Source organism: Haliotis rubra, unplaced genomic scaffold (genome assembly GCF_003918875.1).
Source record: "Haliotis rubra isolate DU_JTF1 unplaced genomic scaffold, ASM391887v1 Scf707, whole genome shotgun sequence".
Taxonomy (NCBI): domain Eukaryota; kingdom Metazoa; phylum Mollusca; class Gastropoda; order Lepetellida; family Haliotidae; genus Haliotis; species Haliotis rubra.
The window spans coordinates 121,529-145,443 of record NW_025767421.1 but is presented as its reverse complement, the minus strand read 5'-3'; the positions used below and the strand labels follow the sequence as shown (position 1 = coordinate 145,443).

Below are 23,915 nucleotides of genomic sequence, written 5' to 3'. Positions count from 1 at the left end.
CATGGCAACCATCCAGACATTTGTTGGGAGCATGAGATAATGGTGTCTGGCTGTGATCACATATCATTGACAACATACATACTGAGAATTGGGTTTTTGTTCACACTGAATGTATTTGAGGCCTTTAGATGTTTTTCTTTGGTCAGCCACTCTGATCATCTTATTATTGGCCATATTTGTTGGCATTGTGTCGCAGATGACAGACTTTTGTTCATTTAACATATCTTCAATCAACATTGTCTTTGTCTGGACATACTCAAACTCAATGCAGCCAAAAACAGTTCACTGTAATTTCTACTCGCATCAGCACTCATACAGTTGGTTAGGAATCCATTCCAATCTTATAGTCCGTTTGACTTCATTTTAGACCGACTAACACAAAATCTAACAAAACCAAATTTTGCAGTCACATGAAATCGACAGACCAACTCTGATGATTTGTCTCATAATTTTGGACACAAGAATATAAAAGTTATTTAACAAACGATCATTATTTTGTTGTCACTAGTCGCTATTTCTTATGAGGGAGGACCACTTGCTGGTAGAACAGCCAGGTGTGCGAGTTGTACGTGTTGTATGAGTGAAATTTCAATTTCACTGCACACGCTTGTTGATTACCTGGCTGTTCCATGGCCTAAAGACCCATCTGTTCCTCAAATACTGACAATTGGTTAACTTTTTAGTTGTATGTGCTTAGAGCATCACCAAGGGCGAGAACTTAACATACAAGTGGCCTTATTATTATGTGGCTATTTCAAAAGATGCTCATGATTTGATGTATTACCTTATGAAATGGTGATCCTAAGCAGACCTAGAGTATCATAGGATTTGTTAAAAGCCTGTGAATATGCAACAGATACGCTTGGGTAAAATAAGGAACTTTATTCACAAATGATATCAAATATAAATAAGATAACATTCAATTACATTAGAAAATCATCTAAATGACACAGTATTGCTTACAATGATTGCAACTTGCACCATTCTCTTTTCTGTAAGCCTGTGTACAGCATTAACAATTTCAATGTAAATTCTCAAATAATAGTTCTCAGCCCTCTACCATCCAGTGCCCATGGTTTCTGATATCTGTGTTGATATAAAATTTCAAAAGTGATATTCAAACAAACTTCGAATGCACAGGGGAAAAACTGGAAACATAATCGAGCTGAACATGTCTGAGGGACCCTCCACCAAGAACTACCTCACATGCTTTCCACTTACTCCACACTGAATGAATTCCATGTTGAAGTGAGTTGTTAGACCCATTTTGTTTTACTTTATTATTTTTAAGTGCCAGACCATTGAGCCTGGATTGTTGTGGGAGTGTCACACATTCTAACACACAACAAAAAGGCATTCATATAGATGCCAACATTTTAGAAAATGAAAGTGAATAATGAATTTTCTATTTTCAAAATTTAATACTTATATGTATAATCAGCAAAGGATTACTGAAAGAATGTCAAACAAACATTGTTGGAAAAGTGCATAAGTTCAATTCAATGTATCATAGTTCTGGCTGGTAATCATTCTCTAACAAGAAAATAATATATTGGGCTCTTGGTAATTTCAAAAGGATTTATATAAGCAATTAGCCACATCAAACCATGCAATTTATCAAATATATTCACATAAAGATGAGAAATGAAAACATATTTGGTGCATGTTAATAAACTGTAATGATCATGAAAAAGATATATGGTTAATTCATATCTGTTCACTCGCTAATGTTAAAGCTTCTCAAATTGGTTCTACATGAAGGACTATGGTTGAGTTTTGTCAACATTCACAACACAAATATCTTTGTAAAGAATTTTCAACAAACTAGAAGCCTTTGAGCTTTCATTTCTCTAAAATAACATCACTTTCTTCCGACCTGAACACTGTGCCCAAAATATGTTGATTTTGAAAAGTAAATTTTGTTTCTCCAAAAACCTTTTGTCCTGACATGAGGAATCCACAACAAACACTGAGATAATGTAGTTGTCAGGCACTGAAGAGTAGGGTGAATAGTCATTTCAAAATACCCGAAGAAACTGAAATGATGGCAAATTATCTGTGAGAAAATGTATGTATATATGTTATTTTGCCTCCGGGCTGCCTAGAAGATAGTTGCACTTTGTTATGTACTCAACAATCTCACAATTTCAATAAGGAGATTTCCGCAGTAGACATGTCATACTGACAATTTTAACAACCAGAATACAGATTAAACTTTGAATCGGAAGGTCACAAAGTATGAACTTCAGAGATAGTAGCTGCACATCTAACTCGGTGCAATCTCTATTGAAGAGAAAGTCAGATGATTGAGTACATATTCAGCACCACATTTGTCAACACACAATTATTACAAAGGGAATATGGGGATGAAAAGCTTTCGACCACTATTTCTTCATACAATGTTTTCCTTAAGCAACTGTTTCAACAATCAAGAATAAACAAACGAACCCAAACAAGCTTAAGTAGGTTTTGCCAATGTCAAAAAATGCAACGTCACACATTCATCTATCACCCTACACAGAGAAAAAATGTACTGCATTGAAAAGTGATGTTGAAAAATACTAAATTTTAATTCATATTAAGGCAAAACAGATATTTTTACACTGGAAGACAATTGGTAATATTCAAAACAAATATGATAAACAACCTTGACATAATTTCTTCCATATTACGACAAACTTGTGACCAAATAATTTCTAAGTGATGACAGTGACAAATTTAAGACTTCATGACAGGTTTCCGTGAGTGAACAGAAAGGTAATACACCATAAGTGACCCATACACCATTATAAAATATTTTACTCTCATTTCCTAGATATTTATAACTAATGATGAAGATGTTAGCACTGATTGTATTACACACATTTTCGATTTATCCTTTAAAGACAAAAATGACAATTAAAATACCCATGGATTTTCCAAATATAAATTTCAGTAGGTTTATTGTGATATGCAAACAGTAATTGAGCATGTTTGAATGCTACCATTCTCAAAAAATATCTTGGCAAATTCCAAAACATGTTAATTCAAAAACACTAACATTTTTACATTTCATTGTTTCATTTACAAACAATTATCTCACAAACTGAACAATAAACAACAACCCTGTTTTGATAATTATTGTAACTAAACATATTTAACAATACATTCAAATACTGTAAGAGATTTCTTCAGAGACACCCAACACAAACTTTCTTTGAGGCCTCTACCATGTCTACGAATGCCGGAAGGTAATTCCGTGACATTCATGTGGTCAGCGGAAACAAAATGCCTTTGAACACACTTAGTAATGTAATAACAAACAATCAAATAATGTGCTGGCATAGCCATGATGAATTATGTGAACTAGCATAACTGTTTAACAACAACATAAATTATGAAATTCATTCATAGCTAAATGATCAGATTCCAAACATCTCCACACTCTCATTGTACTGCATTTATTTATAACAAACCAGACACACTTACATAAACAGAATGCATATACATGCCATGTCAAAAACTGACCCAGAACCAGCAAAACCTAGTATATATTGTGCATCAGTGTCATGTAGATCAGGCCATTTAGAATAACATCAAAATCATCTTGTTTGAGAAGTACCCTTATGAACATAAACAGGGGGCGACTACTTTTGCTATTTCTACGGAATTTCTCTCCAGCAAGGTGTCTGTTCACAAAATTACTAAGTTATAAAGAAATGAAGTACATATTGCTGGCATGGAGTTGACAAAATATTGTATAATTTTCTTAGTTTGCATAAAGCGTAACTTCATGACACGCAAATAGTATGTGTGCAAATTATGCAGTGACTTCGTTAATGGCAATTTCTGCAATTAACGACATACAAGTAAAACTCTTACCTGAGTTTATGTAATCATGGTATGGTAACTATAATCATTCAAATTCTACAAACTGAAAAAAATGTCCATTAACATGTTGCAACATATGATATGCAATATATTGTACACAGGCCAAACCCTGAAACTGACAAATAGAATCATGCAACCGCTAGTTTTTCTGCTTCAACAAATGCAAGAATTAACATAACAGGAAATAACATAATACACTTTTCTCTCCATCCTTCCAAAGGCTTAAACCTAAGAAAACATTAAGTGAAGAATATATAATGTTTCTGTAATGCATCTGAGTGAAGCTTTCTAGATGCCAGATCTCATTGTCCAACTTCAGGTTTTAACCTTATCAAACTACACAAGCCTTCAGAGCTAAACAATTCATTAGAACTCACTAAACAAACCTTGCCCATAATCTAAAAATAAAGAGAACAGATCCTCTTTCAAGAGAGTTAAAACGACCTTTCTTTGAAAATATAACTGTCAAGGATCGTGGTACTGGCTCTTTTCAACAAAAGGAGTGTTTTCTGAAATGCCTCATTAATCAAGCCACATGTGATGCAATTTTTCTGATACAAAATCTAAAATATATTTTAATGAGGCTTCAGGTAAATTCAACATATTAAAAGGACATTCTGCCCAAGTGGTTAAAACTTAGATCCATTAGCAGTTACATGAGTAAAGAATAGACTGTACATACATACAATCAATCGTTTTAGTCGCTGCCTGCATCATTCACCTCGCCATCAGCTTCGTTCTCATTTCTACTGTCCTCATTATCACCACGATTACTCCTTGCAAGCTCCACCTTAATTTGACGCCCTCCAAGGTCAAGGTCTTTCAGAGCTTGAATGGCTTCTTCTGCTATGTCGATGTTAGAAAACTGAAGGAAAGCATGACCACTGCCACCATGCCATACAACCCGCAGAGGTTGAACACTACGGTCATGTATCTTCTCCTTAAACTCGCTCACACGCAGTGACCGAGGTAACCCACCTACATAGATAGATGGATCATGTGATCTTCGATTAACACGACCTCTACGTGCTGAATTACGAGGACGCCTTCCCTGACCCTGGCCCTGACCTTGACCTTCTCCTTCCTCTGTTTGCTCTTCTGATTCAGAATTCCTGACGTCATTGCTCCTGCGCCTTGGGCGTCTGTAATTGTTGCGGTAACGTCGTCTGGGTGGGCCACGGCGACGGTAGGAGTTCTCATCATTTTCACGTTTTTCTTCTTCTGGTTCGTCATTGATATAGTCTTCACCATCATCTTCTTCCTGACCCTGCACACAAACATCAACCTTTCAATAAGGAGGGAGTGGAGAAGACTGAAGGACTGAACAGACAACTTTTAGCTACATCTTTCTGTTTGCTAAAAGTAATTTAATTTGGTAGTAATTTGGATACCTCATTCCAGCATGTATAATGTTTGTGTTTTAACTTTTATAGCATTATACAACTAATAGTTACAAAATTCTACTTATATCACTTATGCATGTTTCAGCAATCAACCTCTACAAAATTATAGATACATTGAGATGCTGGATACAAAAATTCTTTTGTTTAATGCCACACTCAATAATATTCCAACAAAATTATGGCTTCCTGTTATATTTAAAGCCTACTTACATTACAACTGTGAGAGATTATTGTTTCCTACACATTCTATGGGATTCAGCATTAGAAAAAAAGCATTGTTAATCCGAAATTCTATACTTTGAATGAATTCTGTTTTATGCCACTGTCGGCCATAATCCAGTTACATCACAGCAGCCTGTAAATAACTAGGTCCAACAGAGACAAACCAGAGACTCATAGATTGGGATATAATTCATGCCAGCATGGTACAGTTACACACAGTCAACTCCATGAAAACAAGAAGACAAAGTCATCAATATCCCCTGCAACGGCAAAATACTCTTTATGAATATGTCTACTAGTTATGATTATGTCAAATGTTTTGGAGTGTAAACAGCAAAATGGAAGGAGAGTAGTGAAAGGTTTTTAAGATCTGCTCCAGAAAGGAGCATTACCACCAAATTCAGTTGAAGCCTAACGTGTTGCCATGGAAATGCAAATTATAAAATTCATATCTGAGGCTAACGCAAAAGGCACATCTAGGGATCATGCTTGACATATGTACCAAGTTTGATGAAGCTAGCATGTATAGTTTGGGAGATCTGCTCCGGACAAGATGACATCCTCATAGTGACAGCCTAAGTTTGGTTAAGCTATCTAGAATAGTTTAGAAGATATGCTTCGAACAAAGTGTGACGAACGTACGGACGAACGCACGGAAGGAACCCGTTTCTTCATCGGGGGATAATAAAAGAATTAAGGAACAAGGAAATTATTTATAGTAACAATAAAAATTTCACTACCTTCAGCCTAACATCTGTGCCCTGTTCACGCTCCCTCTTTCTCAGAAGTTTCAAAACGGGAACTCGATTCAACTTGTCACGGTCAAGTTTGGACCATATGATGCCAGCTGGCTTTGGTTTGGTGCAGTCTGTCTTAATGATCTCTGTTGGTGTGACAATGTAGTCAACTGTCAGATCATGCTCTTCCACAAGGCGCTCAGGTATGCTGATAACTTGGTGGTCATGAACTGTGGTCACTACGACTGTATTCTCATTCACAGCGCCCATCGTTTTCATCATTGCAAACTCCAAGTCAGCAAACCCTTCTCCTTTTCCAATACGGTAACCTGGTAACAAGAATATCAGTGAGACACATTTTTTAACACAACTGAAAGCTTGATTCCATTTAGTCTTCATTCACTAATACAAAGGTGATTTCAATATTTCAGGCAAGCAGAACGAACATGCCTTCAGTCAAATTGTAGTTGATGTCAATATCACATGTTATTCTCAGTGTAACATACAATTGCATCCTCCACCCTCAAAATACAATTTGAATCTGTAGGCAACAGATCCTGCATTTTTTGTTTACAGCTGTGCTATTTGTGACCTGCACGCATTAGGCTGGATCAAGACATTTGATTCACTAGGCAACTAACAATGGACATCCACCAAATGTCATTAGTGACCCCCCAAATCTCACCTTCCCTGGACACTCCCACAGAGCCAATGATGACCAGGTCGATTTTTACAGCATCATCAAGTCCAATTGGTGTGCTGTATTCACGAACCCCCTACAACAGAAAATCATGTACAGTGTGATCACTGTTCATTTCAGAAGAACAGAACATGCCAACAGTATTTTGTTCTACATCAATTCCCTATCGCAATTTTCTTAAGGTAATGGAACACATTTATTAACATTACAACAGAGGCAAGACAAGGAACAAAAGGATATGGTTTAAACAGAAAACACTTATATGCTCGGAATCTTTAGATTTCAAATTTACATGACAATGAGTAAATGTCAGTTCATGGAACTAGCAGTGTACTTTATTTTTGAGAATTTTTCTCATCTTTCATTTTCTTTTCAGATATATCAGAAGTGGCATAGGCACCAGATATCACAAGGCCCTTGATTTGTTTATGACTGCGAACCTGTGAGGTAGAGCATGTTCTCAGGGTCTCCTTGTTGCAGTCAGCTGGAGGAGTAATCTTGTTGAACAGTCCTTCTCTAAGCCTTGGGGTAGGCACAAGCAGTGTCTTCTGTGACTAAAACACACATCAGTTGTCATGGTCAAATGAGAGTAAGGGTTGCAGGGTGGAGAATGGATTATAAGTCAGTGTGTGGGTTGTAGGATGAGCGATTGAGGAGTTGACTGTAGGGCAGTTGAGTGGGAATGTGGGTTGCAGGGTATGTGAATGAGAGTGAGTGAGTGAGTTTAGTTTTAAGCCGCACTCAGCAATATTCCAGCTATATGGCGGCGGTCTGTAAATAATCGAGTCTGGACCAGACAATCCAGGGATCAACAGCATGAGCATCGATCTGCGCAATTGGGAACCGATGACATTTGTCAACCAAGTCAGCGAAACTGACCACCCGATCCCGTTAGTCGCCTCTTACGACAAGATAGTCGCCTTGTTATGGCAAGCACATGGGTTGCTGAAGACCTATTCTACCCCGGATCTTCACGGGTCATGTGAATGAGAGAATGGCAGTTGTTGGGAGAGTGTAGAACTTAAGAAATGAGCATTGATCGTAGGGGAGTTGAGTATGTGAATGCAATGTTGGGTTAGTGTATGGCAGTCGGGTTTGTCGGATGAGAGTGGAGGAATGACAGTGGAAGGTACTGGTTGTAGGTGTATATGTGAGAGGGTTGATTGTGGGGCAATTGTTTGTCCCACACTTGGCACTATTCCTGAAATATGATGGAGGTCTGTAACAATAATCAACACCACTGAGGTACAAGGAAAAGCTATCAACCAAGTAATCAAGCCTTACCCCCTGATCGATCTGGTACAAGTATGTGGTAGTTCAACTTATGTAAACATCAGCAAGCAGGTTTTTTAAAATGAAGTGGAAAGAATACTCCACTACAAACACTGCAACTTGCTCTGAAGTGTTAAGTATTACCACCAACTGATGTCTAATAATGTAAAGGTGAATAGCAGCCAATTACATCACCTGGACCTTCTATCTAAAGCAAGACTGGTTTGTTGTTTAACGTAGGACTCTTAGCAATATTCCAGCTATATGGTGCCGGTCTGTGAATATACAAGTCTGGACCAGACAATCCAGTCATCAACAGCATGAGCATCGATCTACACAATTGGGATATAATGATATGCGTCAACCAAGTCAGCAGGCCTGACCACTCGATCCCGTTAGTCACCTTTTATGACAAGCATGGGTTGCTGAAGACTTAATTCAAACCCGCGATCTTCACGGGTCCCTAAAGTAAGATCATCCTCCACATGTGCAATGATGTATGCTAAAATTCAATCCTTGCAGAATTCATTTACCTTCTGATTTCAGACATTTAGATTTCACACAAACATTTTTTATAAATTAGTGGTTTATTGCACACAGACATGTTACCTATAGTTGGGTGTAACTGTGTAACTATGTTGTTATATTCATCCAACTCCACTCGCTGTTGTAGAGCTTTCAGGAAAGAGTAGAAGTGTGAATTAGGATCTGTCTCTGGTATACAATGCTTGGGCAATGAGCAATGTCACATGGTACATTACCTCCAGTGTGAAGAACCTAGCATCCTGTTGAGGCTTGTCAGGGTTGACCTTCACAACCTTGGCCACCTGGAACTCTTCAAGTTCTTTCACCTTCTCAGCAGCATTCACTGCTCCCTACAAAACAAACACACAAATACCATACCCGAGTTATTTTGTAATTTGTCATTCTGATTTAGAGATTAGCGATAGAGTTTTATTTTCTCTTACACAACGGAGGTGTCACAGGCACATATTAAGGTACCGGTAGGTCTCGGTTTATGGAAATAAGAGTGCCGGGGATAAATAAAAGCGGATGATTCAAATGAAGGAAACTGTAATGTGTAGCATCAAAAACCTAAAGATTCATTGGGTTTCTCAATTTAAATACAGTACACAGCAACACACCAAAGCTTCAATACCAACCATTAAGGATTCCCATTAAATTTACACAGTAATGGATAAACAAATTTCTGATGAAGTGGAGCCGTGTAATAGATTTTCTGAAACCAGTTACCTTGAAGTTTGGTATTCTGTGGTGCACTGGACGTGGAAAGTTAGCCAGGTTGTGATCCTCAATAAAGTCCCACACCTGTTTCCTAATGCTCCATTTAGTCACCTCTGCAACAAGATGGAAACATGCTACACAGCCCTGCCTGTGTGAGTAAAGCCACAAAACAAACTCATGCATTTTGGGGGGAAATCTTAAATGACCCAAGTCTAAATAAACTGTTAAAACATGTTTGGGTATTTGTAAATTCTAAAAACCTTCAGAGGCATGCATTAACAGTACGTGACTATGAGTGAGGGAGTGAGGGAGTAAGGGAGTTTATGACTATGAACTTATAGTAGCTAGCAGTGAACTTATAGTAGCTGACTGATCATAAAAGTCTGAAAACCACTTTTGGTCTACGACTGTAATATTTCAATTTAGTATATACAGAGGTATGCTGACATTTTATTAGGTTAAAACATGTTACTTTGTTACAGTTTCTGAAGGCTAATGTGACAATATTCAGAGGTAAAAAAATAAATAACAAAATTAATGAGATAGCTGTAATACAAATGCAAGAAAATCATTAACATAATTCATTTGATTTTGGAAGAATTATTTATTACAAATTCATCATATTCAATCATTTCAAAGCGACTTAGCTAAAATATGTTACAAGAATTACTTAATTATCCTCACAGTTTTGTTACTTTACTGTTTGTTGCAAGACAAACATCAGAGATGGAACTTAATTATCCTCACAGTTTTGTTACTTTACTGTTTGTTGCAAGACAAACATCAGAGATGGAACTTAATTATCCTCACAGTTTTGTTACTTTACTGTTTGTTGCAAGACAAACATCAGAGATGGAACTGCAACCATGTGTAAAGTTATAAAAGTTTGAAATTTGTGAAACTGCTGGAAAAATAAAAACTTTCAATGCTTATCATTTGGTAACAAAAGGGATCAGGGTTAACACCACATTTGTTATCTGTGAGCAACCAATACAAGTGAGGCCAGAGTTTTACATTTCTCAAAACAATCTACCGCTGAAGATACCAAATGTGAAACTTTTGAAATCTGCATCAAAAGGTAATAATACTTTTAATGTAATGACAGGCAATCGAATCATTCCTGTTACGTTTTTTTCTGTATTTACCCAAACGGATAATGTATTTGAAAAGCGTTACGCAAGATCCTCGGTAATCAGTAGTTTGAAGAAATGAAACTGAGGCCAATGCAATATGTCAGACTACAAACTACAATAGTACATCCTACACATGCACCCCTGTATAAACCAAGGATTTCTTCACTTTCATGTATCAACCAGACTTAGCATGCACCATTGTTGACTACAGGTCAGTTTGAGAAATCCATGTGCAAAACATAAGAATGTATCAATAACATATCTGTAAATCAGTGATCGTGTGTTTACATATACTTGGACATGTTGAAGACCAATAGACATACATGATTCTATCCAAGAATTTTGCTTAAAATCCTTCAACATACTGAATAAAATTTCCCATTACAATAGTAACATCTTTGGCTTCCTGAAACGTTTACCTAGCAAGGGTTTCCAAATTAATATCAATGATAATTGTTACATATGCTAAGGACAGTATATATAAAGCCTATACATATGTATGAAAATGATCTGATACAGCCTAAGCATGCTAGTCTTAGCATGTTGTTAATACAATGAGATTCAACATTGTTGCTATGACAGAGTATATTACATTAACTGCAAAGCTTTAAAGGTCTCAATCAGCTAAACTGAATGTGGTAAAGTGAAAGTGAAGTGTTCCGCCTGATCCTGACATTACTGAAGGATTGAGTTCTAACTGTAAGTGCAGAAAAGGGACATGTAATGGACAGGCGAAGTCAATATGACTGATACAACCACACAGACAAGACTTTACTGAAGTATTTTTACCTGTAGTCTCTACAAAATGTAATTTTTCAAGTACAATTGATATTTTTATACTTATCCTGACTCATGATCTTTTGCTTATCTCCCTTTCCTTTTCGAATGGTAGTGGAACACTTGAATCCCTTGAAGTTCCTGAAGCGGACGTAAAAATACACTCACCCATGAGTTACCTCCCTTTTACCCGTTTCCCGCGCAAAGTCAAAATTTAAAAACAAATTCTTATCCTGACTCTTGATCTTTGCTTATAGAATCCGACGGGATTGGTGGTGGGTCAAGCCACTTCGTGGATTCATTAGCTGTCCTTAGATACGTCCTGTATCCCCCCCCATGGGAACTGAGAAATGGCATTTCCGTGATCCTATCCTTCCAACTTCCGTTATAACTTGGGGGGGACCACTTTCTTGTCTTACTTCAGTCTCCGACAAGTTGAATCATGTTGATTCATGTGGCTACAGATAAATTAGTATCTTCTTATTACTAGACATCTCATAACAACCCATAGATTATGATCTTTATCATAAATGAGTTGCGACCCCTTCACGTACAGGTAAGATCTTTACCCGTACAGGATCTTTAATCACTCATGCTAGCCTGTCCTAGACTGTGCGCATGGACTTTCAAACTAATACTTTTTCCTTAGTAAAAGTTATAAATAAGTCAACGTGATAAACGGTGAGATTTTCCAACTCAGCAGCGCCTTTGAGGAACCGTTAGTTGCTGTGCTACAACGGGAGGCCCACATTGGTGAATGCCTGAGACGTCTTCAGTGGCTATGTCTCGGAGGTAGTGGTTGGCAAACACTGTGTCCGACTTCCAAAAGCAGCCCTTCATAATTGCTGGTATAGAGCAATTTCCGTGCAGAGCCAGTGTTGACGCCAGTGCCCTGACTTCGTGTTGGTTGGAAGCTCTAGGAGGTTCTAGTCCTGCTGCTTTATAGGCTCTCAATATGACGGCTCTCATCCAGAACGATATGGTCGTTCTTGAGACTTCTGCTGATGTCTCTGTTGATAATGCGATGAACAGGCGCTTGAATTTTTGCCTCCTTGTCTCAGTCCTTTGAAGATATATCTTCATGGCTCTGACCGGACACAAGGATAGGTCTTCTATATCCTCTGGTCCAAGGATTGTAGATAGCGCTGGTACGTGGAACTGTCTATCTGGCTGACCAGGTAGTTGGTTCTTGGCAATGAAGTCCCATCTAAGTCCTAGATGAACTGCAGCATGTTGCCCCCTGTCAAATCTGGGTCGACCAAAGTCCAGCGCATGTATCTCTGATATTCAAGCTGCCGTGGCTAGCGCAAGCAGGAACAGAGTCTTCTGTGACAGCAGCTCGAGGGTAGTCTGGTCTAGAGGTTCGTAGGTATCACTCGTAAGATGACGTAGAATTACATTCAGATCCCAGGCCGGAGCTCTGCACTTCTTTTGCTGGTCCTCCAGTTTAAAAGATCTCAGCAGAGCAAGTAATTCTGGTACTTTCGTCAACTTGATGCCTGTTTTCATGGTAATCACTGTACTGATGGCGGCGAGGTATGTAGATAATGTCGAACCTTTCAGATGTCTGGTCTGTCTAAGATGACAGATATTCCGCCACTGGAGGATGAGTAGCTTTCATCGCAGTGAAGCCTTTCTGCCTTGCATAAGTCTCAAACTTCAGCCATTTGTCATCATACAGGTTACGAGTAGATCTGCGCAACGCTAGCGTTACTGCCTTGGCTGACCTGGCGGAGTATCCTCTTTTCTTCAAACATGTTTTGATACGGTCCAAACGTGTAGCTGTAACACTGTCGGGTTCCCGTGGACTTGCTTGGTGTGCGGATGTATGAGTAGGTTCAGCCAATCTGGTAACTTGATTGCTGGACTTCCGAGATCTTCTATTAGGTATAGGAACCATACTCTCGCTGGCCAGTATGGCGCGACCAAAGTCAGTTGTAGCGCCTGTGTCTGTTTGATCTTCAACAGTACTTCTGGAAGTAATATGGAGGTGGAAACGCGTAAGCGTTTAGTCCTTCCCAAGATATGATCAGTGCATCTGTTGCCCAGGCTTGAGGATCTGGAACTGGTGAGACAAACGTCTGTAGTTGTTTGTTGAACCTCGTGGCAAACAGGTCTATACAAGGGTATCCTATTTCCCTTATGATGAGCCGGAACGTTTCTGGATGGAGCATCCATTCCGTAGGTGATGGGTGCAGTGGTCGGGAGAGAGCGTCTGCGAGTACGTTCTTGGCTCCCGGGTATGTGACACGCCTTTGTCCAGATGTTTGCTTCCTCCGTGATGTGGAACAACTGGAATGTGAGCTGTAGCAGGCTTGGAGACCTTGTGGATCCTTGCCGATTTATGGAGAATGCCACTGTAGAGTTGTCCGTGTGGACCATCAGCATTCTGTTGTTCAGCGAGCTCGACCATAGTTGTAAGGCGTTGATCACGGCTTTCATCTCCAGCAGATTGATGTGAAGATGCTGTTCTATTTTGGACCACCTTCATGATACAACTTGATTGTTGAGATGCGCACCCCAGCCCTGCATCGAAGCGTCTACGTAGAGATGTGTGTCGAAGGCCGGCTCTTGTAAATAGGTCCCTCCGCAAACATTCGACCTATGCTTCCACCACAGTAGATACCTCTTGAGGTTGTCTGGCAGCAAGATAGGGTCGACGCTGTCTAGATGTTTTGTCAGGAACCGTTGCAGCGGTCTTAGTTGTAACCTTCCTGTGCGAGTCAAGTCCTGCGCCGAAGTTAGTAGACCCGAGTAGAACTTGCCATGATCGTAGTGTTAACGGAGAGATGACTGCTGGTGGAATCATGGCTTGTATCTTGACCCAACGATCTTCTGGGACGACAATACGATTCTGTGTTATGATAAACCTTATCCCCAGAAATTGCAGATCTTGTTATGGTTCCAACTTCATAAGGTTCACCAGCCATCCTAGTTGAGTGAGCAACTTGATCATGAAGTTCATCTTGGTGAACCTGAATTCCGTCATCCGAGTAGAACGCATTGCCTAGACCTCGATGATGTAGATATGCGACTATAGGCTTGGTTACTCGTGTGAATAGTCACGGAAGCCGAAGATATTCCAAACGGTAGGACGTTCCACTGGAAGTGCTGCCCTCTGAATAGGAATCGTAGATACTTTCTTGATTCCGGATGTATGGGGATGTGTAGATACGCATCCTGCAGGTCTATGCTGGCCATGTAATCTGCTGGACAGATGAGTAGTTTGAGTTGAGGTAGGTGGATCATTCTGAACCTCTCCGGTTTCAGTAGATAGTCTTTGTTGAATTTGCGCATGTTGTCAATCAGTCTGAACTTCTCCTTGGAGTTCTTCTTGGGTACTAGAAATATTGGAGAATAGAAGACTGGAGTGAGATGATGCTGATCTATTATCTCTACCGCCTCCTTCATAAGTAGTGAGTCGATGGCTTCTTGTAGTTTGTCTCCCTGTTCCTCTGCATAGTCGAAGACCATTGGGCTGAGGGTTAGCGGAGGTGTGGCCTTGAGTTGTACTCTGTATCCTTCTCTTAGTACTTGGGAGACGTAGTCGTCCTCAAGTATTTCCCAATTTTTCCAGTACCTTTGTAGACGTCCACCCACTGTAGATAGTTTTACAGGAACGGCTGGGGGTGGAAGACTCCAGTCGTTCCGAACCTTGATATCAACGTTTAGTTCCTCTGGATCCTCTGGGAGTGAGGCCTCTCCCTGAGTTTCCTCTGTAATTTCCGGATGGGCGATGAAAAGATCCTTTGCCGCCTCTGAAGCTGGGGTACTTCTGAAGCTGCCTTCTGTATGCCGGAATATTTGGACTTGCTGTTATACTTTTGCGAAGTATGCCGGATGACGTTGGCCAGAGTATCTATGGCTTTTATAATCATAACTTCTCTAGAGTCGTGCGTAGTTTCCTTAGCTGCATCCTCTATTTGTAATCCAAAGATAGTAGGCGCCTCCCATTGAGCTCAGTAGCGGTTGGGTGAATCTATCACTCCATGAACAGGATGCAAGTAGCCCTTGTCTGCGTAGTAAAGTGAGACCTGCAGATATAGATGCCAGATGGTCCGATAAAAAGTATTGGTCCTTCTGTGTTATGAGGGCCGAATATATCATTCAATCCTCTTCCGAACTCGAGTTCTGGAATTTATTGATCAATGCTTCATTGATGGCTCTGGACCTGGCCAACCCGAAGAAGGATCTCCTTGTAGCAGTATAAGGGTTGATATAACTTTTTATCTTCCACTTTATACATCTTGTTTCGGGAGTCGTTGACTAACTTTATGTTATCATCCCATTCAGGCGCCTTTGTAAATGGATCCATATGATGTAAGGGGAATCTCTTCACATTAAATGATGGTAGATGCTGATTCTGGTACTTGAATGCTTTCGCGAAAGCTGTGCGTAGGTTAGAGGGTACCTTGGATAAAGGTTCAATCAGAGGGATAGTGACGGAGTCGAAGTCGTCGTTACGCATCATATAGGTGTAGACTTCATCTTTATCCTTATCCAAGTTCAACCCGTTGGCAATCCACGCTGTAAACTCTGAGTCTGGGAAGACGAAGTCTGCTTGCTGATCCAAAGTCTCCTGAATATTAGTGCTAGGCCTCTGCGACTCATCCATCTGTGAACCTGTATCCCTTTTCGAACCTTCATCCTTTCGCGAACCTCTATCTGAAGATTCCTCCCTATGCAAACGTCTATCTTGAGAGTGCTCTCTTCGCGAACCTCTATCTGTAGATTCATCTCTTCGCAAACCTCTGTGATGTGAGCTATCCCTTACGCTAGATGTATCCCTTCGCGAACTTCTGTGATGTGAGCCTTCTCTTCGCGGACCTCTGTCTTGTGTTGAGTGACTTCGCGAACGTCTGTGAGAGATATGAGATCTCGATCTAGAGCGGCTAGGTGTAGGAGATGGATCTTTCAATGTTCTCGAACGTTGAGGGATTGCGGATGTAGAACTGTGAGTAGGCATCTCATCTCTTCTAACCTCTTCCAAGATGACAGAGTCGTCCGACTGTGGAGACCTTCGCAAAGGTGTACGTTCGCCAACGTAATCTTGAGACGTAGTTCTATGAGGAGTAGGTTCGCGCAGGTCCATAGGTTTGCGGACGGTGTTGGTAGATGAGAGGCTTCGCCGAGCCTTCGCTTCTTCCTCGAACCTACGTTCCATCATGGCCATCATCTGCTTGGTGACTTCTCATAAATTCACCCGGGTCAAAGTTCTGCGTTGGTTGAAGCTGCTGCGGTGTAGACGAAGCGTTCGTGAACGCTGATGAGTTCTGCGCCTCAACTTCACTCCGTTGAGAAGTAGGTGGTAGTTCGTCTAACAGCTGGCCTGCCGTGTCCGTTGCAGGGGACGATCTAGTAGAAGTAACGGGGATCATCAAAAACGTCTACTTCATGTGGAGGTAATATCTCTTCGTTGAAGGATTTCTGCTGCGTTGACTTACTAGCACGCGTAGATTTACCTTCCGATCTGGTAACAGATGCTTTCTTCTGCGATGTAGAAGAAGAGGACATCTTTTTCTTAGCCTGAGACGGAGTCAACTGAGTTGTAGTCGATCTCTTCTTGGCCCCCTTACCAGCAGACTGCCCCTGCCACTCACTAAACATAGCACCAGTATTATGAACTTCAGCAGTAGCAAGCAACATACGGTTTGCAGGCTGATCTCCTGTTTTATCAGCCGTGACTTGAGATGACTTCCTCACCCGATCCATGGCACATCTATAAATATAAGACAAATATTTATTAAATTGAAAATTTGATAAATCAACACAATAAGTACAGCGCAAGCTGGAAGAACATGGTTTTATGCACGATGGGCACTGGATAACCTGTGCCTGCAAACACTGCAGAGTGAAAAGTAAGGCTGGTCACATGACTGTTTGCGCGGGAAAAGGGCAAAAGGGAGGTAACTCGTGGGTGAGTGTATTTTTATGTCTGTTTCGGGAACTTCAAGGGATTCAAGTGTTCCACTACCATTCGAAAAGGAAAGGGAGATAAGCAAAAGATCATTAGTCAGGATAAGACAAAATTAGACATTTGTTTGTCATTCCTTGTGTGCCAAATTCAATTGTTCTTAGTATGCCATCTATGTCACTTATTTCTCAAATAAATGTGGCAAAAATATTCTGGAAAACTAAACCTGTGGTATTTAATGATCTCCCAGGCCAGTGTCCATATTGCTTTTGTTAAAGATGAAATTTCTTTTACAAACAGTGGGACAAAGTTGTCAATTACTGCTACAGCTGAAGCTTACCATGGTTACCAACAAAGGATATTTAATTTGACTCTGGTTGTCTATCTGACTATTGCCAGAAACCATAACAATAAGTAACAAAGAACATAACAGAAAACTGTCTAAAATATTTCAGAAAAAAACCCAAATACTAAATCAATATGAAATTTAGTGTGACACATGATACTAGCATGAACCAGTGATCCAAGTTTGTAAATCTTGATGTTCTTTTGGGTTGGTTACAAGCCACAACCAACCAAATACACTGGTAACATGGTAAGAATGCATTATGAAAGATGCAATTAATGTTGTACAGAAAGAAGAAAGAAAGACTAACTAAAGATGCCTCATCACCACACAAAAAATGGATCCCTACCTTGACCAGTACCTGTTAGGGTGGAAAAACACTTTGTCAAAAGGGAATCAGGTATACATGGCATGTGAAGTATATGATTCACATTGTGTACATAGGTGAAAAGGGAATTCAGAAAATCTAACATGTCAGTCAGACAATTCTTGAATGGCAACAAAACATTGATATACACAACTGAAGTCTGGTGTAGATTTCTTGGATTCATTTACCAGGCCAATGCAAAAATTAACACTGGATGTTCATTTGATTCAAGGCATGAATGGCAAAGGGCCTGTGGCAACAAACAAGATCTGGTACAATATGTTAAGAAATCGGAAACGTAAAGGGTATGAGTTTAATATTATATATTGTTTGCAATATTGAAAGCATGTTTCTTTAGAGTGGAAAGGTAGAGCATCAGCAATGGCAGCCTGTTGAAGAACCCTTAATGACATTTGAAGGTTGATGCAAGATGCCATCATCAGTGCAATATGAATACTTGATATGAATAAAGTTGAAAGTGAGGACAGCAGCTCATCTGAAGTTTTGGGTCCCATATTATAGATGAATTTGAACATTTCTAATTGGTAACAGTGACCTTTAATATTGTCTGAAAATTCTCTCAGAAAATCTTAAACACCTTGCAATTCCAAATGATACAAGGGAACAAAGATGCATCAATTTCCAGCTTGGACTGAGTGAGAAAAAAAGCATACTTAGCTCAAGTGTCAGGACAAAAGACAAAATGCTTTTCCAATGGACCGAAATCACAAATGTTAAACATTTACAACGGCTGACATCTCAGCTTGTTATTGAAGGTGAAACGTATTTGATGCTAGCGATGAAACAAATCCATGAAGGACTGATGACAGATGAAGAAAAACTGATGAGCAAGATGGAGAACTGATGAAATTCCAAGTTAATGATGTGACCAGATCATAGGACTTTTTACAAAACGTCAAATCTGCCTCAATTCACTTCATTTCACTTTACCACATTCCTTGTTGAAATTCACACAATCCAAAATGTTACAGACCTTGTTGTGCCCAATACTTTGCTTTGGCATGTCTTTACTACAATGTCAACCTAGAGCTGAAGCCTACTGATTTTCATTAAAAATGTGAACATATCTTTACACAAATATGGATACTGATAAAGAAATTTCAATGTAAAGTTGATATCATAATAATGTCCGATGCCATTTGTCTTTAAGTCTCTGCTACCATAGAGCAGAATAAAACAAATCAAATATAAAAAACAATTCTTATTTAGCCAATACTGTTTGCATCAACTCACATCAACATCTTAAAGATCCAGATGCTTTCTAACAGGGGTTAAATATGACTTAATAATACCAGTAATGAAATAAGTACAAAAAGCAAATACTATTATTTCTTATGCTGAAGACCTTCATGGAGAATTTGAGGAATTAGGGACCTGGTCTTAGATTTACCAACTCAGGTTTCAAGCAAAGGGAACTCGCATATGTTTTGGAGGATGCATACATTTATGGTTGTTATGGTACATCTGTGCAAAATGGTTTGCATTTTAAGTGATGCACACTACTGAACATGGCAACATGTTAACCATACCAGCACAGCATTGAACTGAACCATTGACTTTGTGTAACTTTAATTTTACCTTTCCCGATCTCGATAGGCTCAATTGGTCCTTCAGGCTCTTCATTGGTGTTTCTTCTCCTTCGTCGATTTCCTGGGTTCCTCCTTTGTCTGCGATTTCCCCTCTTAACTTGCCCATCGCCATCACCATCACCATCACCACCCCCTTCTTCGTTGTCCTGGTTCTCATCCCTCACTTCTTCTCGGTCATCAACATCATTGTCGATGATGGGTGCTTGTTTGTCAGCCTCTGACATCGTAAGGTAAGATGAATAAATTGACTGGAAGCTTCAGCTGAAAAGAAATAAGTACTGATTACTCCTCATGGACTTTGGATAAAATCGCTGTGCTTCAGATCAATCATGCTAATGTCAGAACCTATGTGCCTGGTTACTTACCAGTGAAAATAATGTGCCATGGATCTGAATTGCTGGGCAAAGGTCACACTCATGCAGTGATTTTGCAAGGGACAAATGACATTTGGACTCTTTCATTAGTTTCAAGATTGTCACTTTTTCATAGCATTCTTCAATGAAAAATAGAAACTTCGCTAAAAATTGAAACTTGTATTATTATGAAGGACAAGTCAACATCCTACAAATGAAACCCTGAGTTTTAGGATATTAACAATGTTTTCAGGGGACCATGACCCAAGCCCCTAGCCACTTTACAAAAATACAGATGGTGTAGTTATATTTCCATTTGATGAGAAGAAAACTATTTGTTCACAGCATTGGGGTGATGAAACAAAATGACACTGTAACCATGGTAACACTGTGTACTCTATCAGTACACACCATAGCACTATAAATATTTAAAATCAAAATCTCTCATTCAGAATTTTCACTAGACTGCCACTGAGAGCAAATGATAGCAAAATGGTAAGACTGCTGGGACGTAATGATTTGTACACAGAATAATTGAAAGTCAAACAGGACTTCCCTCAACACTTGTAACATTAAAAGGATTGATATTTCGGTTACAAAGTTCCCATTTTACTGCATCAACTATATTCTACCAAGTTCCCTTTTCATTGTAATAACTACATTCTTTATTTCACCTTGCATTGAAACAGACCAATTGTTTACAACGATTTGTACCATACATCCTATTCCTAATAACTTTGTCATTTCATTCCACTATCCTGCACATTACATGGCTCTTAACACTGGGCTGTATTTATTACTGAACATGACAGTGCAGTCCTTAATGATGATTTCAATGCACTTATACTTCATTTAAACTGCAACTTGCCACAAATACAATAATATGAAAGTGATAAACCAGCATGGTTAAATAAACTAACATCCAAACATTGAGGGACATTTAACACACAACAGGAAAACAATATCAATCTTTGAATTTTTATCATTTCATATAGTCTTGCATGTGTTCATTGTGAATGTTCAGTCACATCTAACTTTTAACTCAATCTTAATGTTATATCATAGTATACTACATGCAATGACATTTTCTTACCAAGTAAGGTATGAAAAGCAAGTGCAGAAGCAAACAAAGAAGAAGTTCAAAACATCACTGAATTCATCTTAAAAATGATACAACTTTAGAATGATTGATAAGTGATATCTCAGTCATGTAGTGCAGTTGCCGTCTGCTAAAATGTCAAGGAAGAATAGATAAAATAATGTAAACAGACCTATTATAATCAAACAACCTAACACCACCTACTTCAGTGACTATTCAGTTTTAGTTTGGGGAATCTAAGAACAAAATCCCCATTTCTCAAGGACAGCAATTAATACAGCTGTAATTGAGAAAGCAATAAGCCTATCATTATTTGATGAGGATGTGGCAAATTTGTTTTGATTTGGAATGGGTACAAGCTATATTCCTCTGACGTCATTGTCAAGCTTCCACGTGACGTCACCAAACATCCACATGGCACGGCATGTTGTGCAAAGTCCTCGTTGACAGACTTTTAAATGTTAATATTGTATGAATAAACACACTGCAACTAGTTTGAAAACATTCTGTCGTATTTAGTGTGTTTTAAACACGAGTAAGAGAAAGGAGAGGTGTTTGAAACTCGGACGAGAGGAACGACCCACATCAACCGGCATCCATTGAATTTCTCGCCAGGTGAAGGTTTTAAGAGCGCCCAAAAGGAGTTATTTCTACAAATGCGTTAAAAGTCATACTTATGCCTTATCTTGGTTGTTTGCACAATCAGGAAATTGATATTCAAAGAGCACTGCGCAACTTGTAACAGCTGACACTTCTACACGTAAGCAGATGCCGAAAGTTCTACTTTTGCAAGGAGGCAGCCATATTCTGTCTCACGCGGAGTGAAAGTTGTTACAAAAAGTAGAATGCATCACGGTCGGGGGGGAAAAAGAACTTGAAACGGATTACAAATCGAAAATTTGGAAAGGGAACGCAATACAGTCATTATGGCAGTGTTCGAGAGTCTTTTTGAGATGTTTTACATTTTTTACACAGTATAATACTGAAACTAATGTTTTCTCAGTTTGGCGAATGTACGACATTTAGCTTCGAGGACTATCTTGTGAAGGACAGGTAGAAATTCGGAATTATTTTTACATTCCTCTCACCAGGGAGAAGAGAAGAAGCTGTAGATTATCCCTTCTCTCACATATTATCCACTAAACTGGTTTGCATCAAATCTACACACATAAAAACGTATATCATGCCATATGTTCCAAACTTTGGCTGCATATCTGACTTGAGTCCATTCTTTTAGCCCCGTGTATGCTTACCACAAAAGAGAAGGACCTCGTTATGGTTTGGTTGTGAAGATTGGATCAGATGCAGTGTGCTCGGCAATATCGAAATAACTCCCTGGGTGAACATTTAGGGTTCACAGAAAATGTCTTGTCCTCACCTGTGCATTACTTCATGAGATCTTAACAAATCGAAATATATATAATGTTTAAGGTTTCCTTCTCACAAACTACACTGTCAGTATATGTACACCATCATGAAAGTGACTTTGACTTCATTAGCCATGTGAGTATTTAACAGGTTTGTCTAAATTACATTCCTCCATCATAGCGTACACACTAATATGCAGCAACATAAGGCTGTAGCAGTTCGTGAGCGGATGTCTGTTTCCTTTTAAAAGCGTTCATAGCAATGGAGATGAGCGGTCGAGGTACAGCTTCAGTACTCTGCATGCATGTCGCGGGTACACGTGGTCAGTACCTCAGCCGTTATGACAACATACGCACATGATGCAGAGCAAGTCAACATTTTCCCCAATTTCCAAACTCACTGGGGTTCCCTTTCAGATTAAAATTCCAACTCTTAAAAATGCCACTCAAAGAAGTTAGAAGATTAAAATTAGTATATTAACTGAAGATCTCCTTCGGATTTCGCCAATGACGATTAATACAGTATCATACTTGGTTGTCCATTTTGGTTTGAGTCAGATTAGATTTACACAAATCTAAAACTTACCGTCCAATCATATTAATCTCATGGGCGATCGAAATTCTGTGCTAAGGGACCGTTCATAATTTATGGCTATTTATAATCTGGGGAGGTAGGGGAGTCATCAAATTTGAAAACGTGTACTCTGTGCACACATATGTGTGTGTGGTGGTGGTGTGTGTGTGTGTGCGTGCGCGCATGTCGCGGGTAGGCGTGGTATGTACCTCATTCATTATGACAACATACGCACATGATGAAGAGCAAGTCCACATTTTCCCCAGTTTCCTAACTCACTGGGGTTCTCTTTCAGATTAAAATTCCAACTCCTAAAAATGCCACTCAAAGAAGTTGGAAAATTTGAAAACATGTACTGTGTGCACACATGTGTGTGTGTGTGCGTGCGTGCGCGCGCGCACATGTGTGAGAGAGGGCAATTTTGTGCATATTAATTTAAGAAATTATTCTTACAAATTATGGGAGGGGGTGAGGGGTGAGGTCATTGATTTTGTAAATGACATTCAGGGGGGCTCATTTACTTTGTACGTAAATTGGGGTGGGGGTGGGGGTGGGGGTGATTCACATTATACATGCTTGTCCATAAAATTATCATCACCCCCCTAGTCATAATTATGAACGGTCCCTAAGTTAGAGATATGGGCTTTGGGAATGCTGACGTCATAGGGTTTATTCTTGGTGAGGTGTGGGACAGTGTGTGCATGCGATCCTACTGAAAAAAGAAACATTTAAAGCGACCCAATGACCCGTACGTTGAACCGATATGACATACATGAGTGAGAGTCCATATTCGCCATGTCCCTGTACCATACTGGGTCGCATAGGGGCTGGTAAAACGTAATCCTGTATTTATTTCAACTAATATGTGGAAACTGATAACTACAATCTGAAGCCAGTTATGTCTTATGACTTGATACTTTTGAAAA

The 23,915-nt window shown here is 39.4% G+C and overlaps 1 protein-coding gene across 2 annotated transcripts; it reads right to left on the bottom strand.

Annotated features, from left to right (window-relative positions):
• Positions 1–867: 867 nt before the first annotated feature.
• LOC124259017 (methenyltetrahydrofolate synthase domain-containing protein-like) lies at positions 868–21,868 on the bottom strand. 2 transcript variants are annotated; one of them, XM_046693089.1, is made up of 9 exons: positions 21,723–21,868; positions 19,586–19,857; positions 17,969–17,980; positions 9,459–9,562; positions 8,966–9,079; positions 7,373–7,486; positions 6,918–7,008; positions 6,236–6,561; positions 868–5,137 (listed from the first exon to the last, which is right to left on the bottom strand). In XM_046693089.1, exons 2-9 carry the CDS (start codon positions 19,818–19,820, stop codon positions 4,568–4,570), a joined length of 1,566 nt encoding a protein of 521 aa, XP_046549045.1. In that variant the 5' UTR covers positions 19,821–19,857; positions 21,723–21,868; the 3' UTR covers positions 868–4,567. The 2 variants fall into 2 exon arrangements, with proteins under 2 accessions (XP_046549045.1, XP_046549046.1); XM_046693090.1 differs by lacking the exon at positions 17,969–17,980.
• Between the last annotated feature and the right edge of the window lie 2,047 nt (positions 21,869–23,915).